The following is an 8,624-nucleotide window of genomic DNA, read 5'->3' as shown; positions in this document are numbered from 1 at the left end:
AAAAAAGAGAGAGATAAGATAGTATTCTATAATTTGCAATCTGCTTGCAATCTTTCTGAATCAAATGACTTCTTTTGGAAAGTTGCTGGTGTTTTTTCATTAAGAGTTTGTCTCTGACTGGATCTTGACCAATCGATCTAAGTTTAACTGTCTTTGACTTTGGTCTGAGTTTTGCTCAAGCACATGCAGTCGATACAACTTGAGATGTTCCATAATAATAGTCCATTCGAAGGTGAATCTTGATCAGCCCCAGAATGAAACACCCATCCTTTCATCCCTGAACTGTTCAATATAACTGTTTGACAAACTGGGTAAGCGTGTGAGAAATCACTTGTATTCTCTCGGATTTGAATCAGAGCTTCTTAATATCTGGATTAATCTGGAGCATCTGATGGTTTTGCCTCTTGGCCATTTGAGCAAATAACCCAAACTTGGTGGTATTGCCCTGATAATATTTCCGGCAATTCATTGCGTAATTCTGAGAACTTTGACAGTGAAGCCAAGGTTTCTTAAACGCATCGATAATTCCCTTTGATCATTCAAAGTTTTTAATGTAACATTCTATCTATAAATTGATTTCCTTTAGGTGGGCTGGTTTTCCTTTGTTGAAGTTTGTGTTTTTCCTTTAGATGGAGTTTGTTTTCCTTAGTGGAGTTTGTTTCTTTGGAGCGAGCTCTGATTAAATGTGGAGGAGCTTCTGATTAATGGTGGAGGAGCGCCTTATTTTGAGGTAGATATATTTGATCTGGAGCAGGTTGAGGTGGAGGATTTGGTTCTTGTTCATTTTGTGCACCGTCTTGGTTTACTGTTGCATCGTAGAGTTGGCAAATGAGAATTTTGTATGGCCATTTTGCATTCCTGCCGAGATCTTCATCTGGGAGAATCTCCTTTATACTTTTTGTTGTTTGCACCTTGTTGGTAGACACAACGTTAACAAGTTCTGCTTTCTCGTTTATGAAGTAACCAATGGCTGCATCGAACATTTGGATCTTTTCCAATCTATCAGTGAGATTTGTGAAGACTCTGTTATTTTTATTATGCAATTGTGCATCGAGTTCTTGAAGTGAAACTTTTTCTGGTAAAACTGGGAAATAATTTTTCCTTCTGTTATTGCTTCGCTTGTATCTAATTTCGACAATTTTGTTGAAGCATTCTGAGATTTCAGAGGATTATCTGACCAAACAGATTATCTGAAAACTTTCGAGATATTCTTCGGACAAATCCCTACTCCAACACCTATTGTTGATGTCTTAATGACTGTAAAGTAGAAATGCATGTTCAACTGCTTCCATTTCTGTCTGATAGAAATGAGCGCTTGTGATTGCAATCAGAATTGATTCTTGCTCTTGTTGTCTGCATCTGATGTTGTATGCAGCTGTCAATGCCTGAGAGAATCTGAATGCAGTCTGTGTTTGCCTGCCCTGTGTTGTTAAAATTCTGTATATTTTGGTGAAAACTGGAAGATTTTCAACGAAAAATCTTCTTTCTTCTTGTTGATGCAAACTGCAACAGGACCAGTTTGATGTAGCAAAATTACTGTGATTGGAGAGTTGCATTCTTTGAATGCTATCATTGGGAGAAGACAGTTAGTACAGTTGATTTAATTGATTTAATTGATAGCATTCCGGATGATGATTCTGCGCAATCAATAACGAAAAACAAGGAATAACTTGGTACGTAACCAGCACTTTTTTCGAGTCTAAATCTCTGGTCTTGACCATCAGTTATTATAAATCTGATCAATCCAGGCATTGATATTCCACTGCCTTTCTCTGATGCAATGTACTGCATTGCTTTGTTCGGAATGAACATTTCTTCAGGGTTGAAGTTATGTGTAATGTTTCTTTCGAATACTTCCAAACCAAATTTTGAGTCATTGGAACGAGGAATGTAATCTAATTCATTTGTATCTGTAACTTCACAGATTCTTGCCATCGATGTCTGGAGATTTTCTGATACACAAACAAATTGATTATCAGTGCATTTAATAGATTTGAAGGAGCAAGTGACATTGATCTTGTTTTCAGACAAAGTCATTGTAATAGATTTTTCTTTGTTTTCTAAGTTTTCTTTACTGAAACCTTTGAAGAAAGCTACAATGTATTTCTCGCATTTGTCGAATCCGCCTTCTTGAACTGTGTTTGTTTGATAGAACATGTTGTCGTATTCCTCAGTGAGTTTTATGTATTGATTTACGATTGGAACTTTGTATTCTTCAGGAGGTTGGATGAACCAAGTAATTGTTGAATTTGTGTTTTTGTCCCATCTTGGCCATGATATTGTTGTTGTTGTGTTCAATAGTTTCCATCTGAGAAGACGAAGAAACTGTAGGATGATTTCACGTCTTTGTTAATGATCTTTTGAATTGCAATGAATGGATCTGATGATAATCTCTTTGTATCGAAAGTTTCAAGTGCAACTTGCAGATGTTTTCTCTGGAGTTTTTCAGATAATTTCTTGATTTCCAAGTATTGGAATTCTCTGTCTGCGAAAACAGCAAGTCTGAAATCAAGACCAAGGTGAGAACATGCCATTGCGAAAGCAACGAAATACAAGAGATTATCACGCTTGATTTCTTCAGGTGTAATTGATTTGATATCAAGCAACAAAACAATCTGAGAATTTGTGTTTATTTGGACTTTATTTGCATAATTAACAATGTTAAAAGTGGTTTCTGCTGCATAATCAATGAATTTGTCGATTGGCAGTTCATTTTCTTCAGGAATATCATCGATTTCAGCAATTCCTAAACCTAGTCTACTTTCCAAATCATCGGCATATTTTTGTTGTTTGTCAATGTTGTCAATCATATATTTGTAAGCATCTTCATCTTTGACTGTTCCTCTTCCTTGTTGTGAGTTTAATCCGATTTGATTAGTAAATTCCTTCCTTGGAATCACTGATGCGTTAGAGCCAACATTGAATTGTTGTTGCTTTTTCTGTTTCTGTTTCTTTTCTTGATAAATTGTTTGAGGAAGTGTTATAGATTTGGTGTTAAAAACTAGTTTCTTTGTGATCCTTCTCCATTCTTTCTTGAACTCTTCAACAGAAATCAATGGTTGTGTTGGCTTTACAATATATTGGATATGATCACTGTTTTCATCATCACTCTCTTTAATTTCAAGATTTTGAATCTGACAACCAGACTTAGTCAAAATTTTGAAAAGTGAAATGAAATTGTGATTGAATTCAATGCATTGAGTCAAAAATGGAGTTGTTCTGAGTGTATCCTTATTACTTGACCAGTCATAGAATGCGGCCAATGATCTGATCTCTTCTTCTGCATTAGATGCAGGGAATCCTTTTGTATAATCTTTGTAATTTGACATAATTAAAATGAATTTTCTGCATCTATAAAGAATCTGTGAAATTTTCTCGTAAATTGCTTTTGCAGATGTTAAATTCTTAAAGAAGATTTTTTCCTGGTCAAATTCTTCGTTGTTTGGTATCATGATCAATTCCAATTTTGGTTCATTTGTCTCTTCTAATTTCCTGTTAATTTCTTGTAGCATTTCCTGTTTTTGTTGTAAATTGATAATTCTTGTGTCAAAAGTTAATTTTTGTAAACTGTCTGATTTGAATTCAGTGACAATTGTTGTGTTTTGGTCTGAAACAAATTTCGGAGTCATGTTCTTCAATTCCTTTTCATTTGATAATTTTTGATTCATCAAAGGAGTCATATTAACATTGATATTTCTATTGCTATTTACATCTTTAATGTTAAATGAATCATCAATTGTTAATTGGAAATCATCTTTTATGAGTTTGTCGAATTTATTCTTCATTGTTTTAACAATGAACTCTCTAATTGACAGTGTTCTATCTTGTTCTCTTGGGAAATTCTTGACCTTGTTGAGAATGGTGTTAATTTCTTCTTTTCCAAAGAATTGTTCCAACTTTGCGAGAAGATATCTCAGATCATTTTCTGACATTTCTTTAATCAATGCTGAAATTTTACCTAGTTCAGGAATAGAAGCAGGAATCCATAGATCTAATGAATTCTTCCTATCAGAGACGAAAACTAATAAGTTCATATCCTTTAACTCCTTTTTGAATCCAGAAATTTCTGGTTTCTTATCTAAAATCGATAGAGCTCTGATTTCATTTGTAGTCAGAATTGTTCCAAATCCTTCATTGGCATAAAAAGCATGAGGAAGAATTTGATCGTTGTAACATAATGAATAACTTATATCATTACAATAGCAATTGCATGTTCCAAATGAGAGATAATTTCCTCTTAACGGAGAAATTACTTTCAATTTGATTTCTTCACTCCATTGGAATTGTTGTCCATCAATACTTATTTCAAGCATTGATTTTTCATTTCGATTATGTGCAATTGACTTTATATCAACTTCAATAATGTAAGAAGCTTCATGACTTGTTAAATATGGAGTATTCTTCTGATTAATGAGACTGACGTTGTCTGAGCCTTTAATCTTAATCTTTGGTTCTTCTTTATATCTCATGAAGTAAGAAACAATGAAAAAGTATTTGTTATATGTGTATCCAATCTCTATTTCCTTCTTCTCTGATATAATTTGGTAAGGCGGGGATAAAGAGTTGAAGAAAACCTTTCTATTACATGCAAAAACAGGAGTATTGATTTTGACTTGAGAATTTTCCAATGGAGTATGATATAAATTGAGAGTAATGCCTTTGATTAAATAATCTTTAAAAGACTTTTGGAAAACAATTGTTTTGTCGTTATCTTTCAACTGAATAGGAGATTCTGGTAATTGGCAATTGACATTTTCGACTAAAATTGTTTGTCTTGGATTTGCTTCGCCAGGAATTGTTGGGAGAATAGTGATATTATCTTCTGCAATAAAATCTTTATCGAAAGTAATTCCATCATTTCCATTGATGAATTTGTTTCCAGGAGAATCAATGAAAACATAAGAGTCAATGAAATGAGCACTGACTTCGTAATCAATTGTTTTAGTGCCGATATCCATTGTTCCGGTGAAAGTAATGTCTTGTATTATGTCATTTATTGGGAAGATTAAATTAATCTGTGACTCTTTAACTTCATATGTTGGAATTGGTGTTTCTTGTGATGTTGGATGGAATTCGATAGTAACATTTGAAACATTTCCAAATACATAAACAGGAATACAAATTGGAGTTGTTTGGATTCCTCTTAATATGCCAGGAACATCAGCTTTGATGGAACTAAATGTAGGAATGACAGATTCGCCTTGAACATTAATAGCTGCCATGTTAAAAACAGAATTATCAGCTTGAGTGAAGTCAACTTTGATTTTTTGTGCCATTCTCAAATTTGGATTTGGTTTATTATCTGATGCTGAAGGTGGTATGAATCTCTTTGATGGGAAATTGGCAATATTATCAAGAGCGTTGTTAAGATTCTCTACACATCTATCGTGATCCTGGATTTTCATTTCAAGGTAATTTAAAACACTTTTTGTATTAGATGGAAGCATATTTGGATTCATTTTGTATTGAGGATTAGTAAATTTGTTTCTAAATTCATCTAAATAGCAAACACCTGATTGTTTGTTTGTGATAAATTCTGAAAGGTCATTAAATGTGTATTCTTTATCATTTGATACAAAAATTACTGGTGATTCCGCATCACGATAATTATCCAATGCCTTTGGATTCCTTTTTATTATTTTATCGAATTTATTCCATACATAGAATAACATATCCAAAGAAATTTCTGTGTCCTTATTTGCAAATTTAGAAATTTTGATTGTAAACAATCTCAAAGGATCTGAAAGTTGAAGATCTTTGATGAATTTATTAGGAACAACCATAAATGTATCTGTATTTGGTTTGATAGAATATGTAACTCCGATATCTGGATTGTTTTTATTTCTGAAAGAAATTGTATTACTTTTCCAATTATGGATATAAATAACTCCGATTTCATCCTGGAAATTTGTTGAAGTATTTGAATCTAATCTATTTAAGAACTTATATAATTCCTGTGTGTTTGGATATAATTTAATTTGTTCTAAATTCGAATTCCAATTGAATTCTGTCATTTCATTCAAAATGGATTTAATACAGATTGAATATTGTTCGTAGGCATCGATAACATCTTTGGTGTCGTTTTCTGGTTTAAACTGATTCATGAACCTCATTGGATCATCAATCATCATTGCTTTTTCAAGCTGTGGAAGTAATTCTTTGATTTCTTTTTCTCTTCCTTTCATAACTTTTTCGGATTTAATTTTAGTTTCAATCAATTCGGAAACTTTTTGATTGAGATTTCTCATGGAGAAATTAATGTATTCACCAATTGGATTCAATAGACAAAATGTCTGTTCGCCAATAAATGAATCCCATTTTTCTTTTGTCAAAGGACCGTATTGTTTCAAGCAATGCAATAGGTAATCTCCAATAAACATGTTTGTTTGTCTGACATATTGATCATCTGTTTTATATGTTGCAGCTTGAACAATAGAGTCATGCAACAAACAAGTGAAGAATTTCTTGAAACAATAGGGTGGATTTGACAAAGCCAGTGAAACAATGATTGATTTCTTGTTTTCTTTTTCTGACAACAATTTTTGGATTGAATTATTTATAGATTCTTTCATCTCGTATGTGAATTTATCTGTTTCGAAAACGATTTGTTTGAAAGAAGAAACAATTCTGATCATGAATGTACCATATGTTAATTCTTTCTTTGATTTGTCAAGGAGTTTGTAGAAATCTGTGTTTCTAATCAAGAATAAGCCTTGTGCTGGAAATTCATCAACATATGATACAATTTCTTTCTTAGTTTCAAATGGAAGGATATCAGAAATGTCATAATTATATGATGTAGCCTTTGCAATCATGTTTTCATAGTATTGGTTTCTTTCATGAGGTTCTTTCATATAATTCTTCAATTCTTTGACTGTTCTGAAATTGAAATTATAAATCTTCGAACAAATTTTAAGTAAGCTTCTTTCTGGGAAATAAGGAATTCTTATTGGCAAATTGATATCATATTTCTTATTGTTATTAACAATGAAATCATACCAATTAGAACTAGGATGTTCTTTTTGGTTGATATAGCTGTTAACCTTTGCAATTAGATTATTAACATTAAGTAAACTGTTATCAACATTAAGTAATTTCTTATCAGCATCATACATTGCGGTCAAATATTTGTCGAAGATATCAAAAAGTAAAGCATTTGAATCAGTTATATTCATATATAAAGTGAATGAAATACCGTTATACAACTTTAATATATCTCCTACTTTGTAACCACGATTGTGCAATGCTAATAGACTTGAAATGCAACTTCTTGGATTCAAAAGATTGTCGTAATGATGCATATCATATGAGAAATCCATTAATGCTTTAAACCAATCTGTTTGATCGTTGTTATTAGGATCAGTCTTTGTAACATAAGAAGCAAATTTATCATAAGAAACAGTACTTATTGACTTCGCTTGTTTGATTACTTCCTCTTGATCGATGTCAACAGGAACCCAACCAATTTTTTCTGTTAAATCAAACAAACTTGATAAATCACGATGTATTTCCTTCAAGTTAAACCATTTCCTTTCATCTTCGGAATTGATGTTTTTTTTGTTGTATTCATCTTGAAGGCTTCTCAAGATTTCCAAGAATCCTTTTGGTAATCCGAAATCGTATTGTTTGAATGATTTGACCAATAGATCAATGCTATAAAGTTCATTCGATGAATCTTTGAAAGAGTTAACTAAATCAAATATTTCTACTGTTCTTGATGGCATTAAATCTTTCTTAATATCATTGATGTCAACTTATTAAGTAATTTAAGTAACTCTAGGTTTTGGTTTTCATAGCATATTATGTAAGCTTCGAATATGTGTTTGAATATTCCATCAAAGAATTGAGAAATTTCCTTTGATTTTGGAAAATTGAAATATAAATTTGGATATCTGAAAACATTGATTTTGATTTCATTTGAAATAGAATCCAAAACAAATCTTTCAGAAGCAAATTGTGCAGGTAAAGTTATGCCTTCGTAAGTAGGATATGTTTGACAAAGGAATGAAAACTCTGCAAGAATCTCTTTCAATTTTGGATCCTTTGATTTAAACTATTAGTAAGTGTCAAACTTTTGATGTCATCTTTAGTTTCATCCTTGAGTTCAGTAAGTCTTTCCACGATATCAGTCAATCTCTGCAAGTAAACGTAATCAATGAGCCAATTTTGTTTTGTCACTGACTTGAAAATCTTTTACCAATTCATTCAAGAAATCCACGAGATTAAAGATATCTTCAAACAATGCGCGTTCAATTACATAAAATACATTAATAATTGGTTGATCGCTGCGAACTCTTTCTTCAATTAATCCATTCAATTTATTTCTATCAATGACTTGTTTGTAGTACAATTGTGTCAAATTTGTGATGAAATCTTTATCAGGATCTTGAAGGAACGAACTATAAATAGATTGATTGAGTTGATTCTCATCATTATCTATTTCATTGAAATTCTTATTATAAGTAATTGTCAAAGCTCTTTTGATTTGATTGTAATCAACTTCTCCATTTCTAGAAATGTTGCAGAAATAATTAAGTAATTTGCAAATTCTTAAGATTGATCTTCCTGTAATTTCGTAACTTGATCCATTTGGATTCTCTTCAAGTTGTTGATTGCGAATATAG

The 8,624-nt window shown here is 31.9% G+C and overlaps 1 protein-coding gene across 1 annotated transcript; it reads right to left on the bottom strand.

Moving 5' to 3' along the window:
* Nucleotides 1-1,569: 1,569 nt before the first annotated feature.
* On the bottom strand, nucleotides 1,570-7,848 carry TVAGG3_0258910 (nuclear chaperone required for maturation and nuclear export of pre-60s ribosome subunits; the record flags this gene model as incomplete). The annotated part of the gene is made up of 1 exon (XM_051228310.1): nucleotides 1,570-2,298. The coding sequence occupies one exon, from the start codon at nucleotides 2,296-2,298 to the stop codon at nucleotides 1,570-1,572; it is 729 nt and encodes a 242-aa protein (XP_051098040.1).
* Nucleotides 7,849-8,624: the final 776 nt, after the last annotated feature.

Source organism: Trichomonas vaginalis, chromosome V (assembly GCF_026262505.1).
Source record: "Trichomonas vaginalis G3 chromosome V, whole genome shotgun sequence".
In the NCBI taxonomy this organism is placed as follows: domain Eukaryota; phylum Parabasalia; order Trichomonadida; family Trichomonadidae; genus Trichomonas; species Trichomonas vaginalis.
The sequence above is the reverse complement of the archived record's forward strand: the minus strand, read 5'-3'. Positions and strand labels throughout refer to the sequence as shown.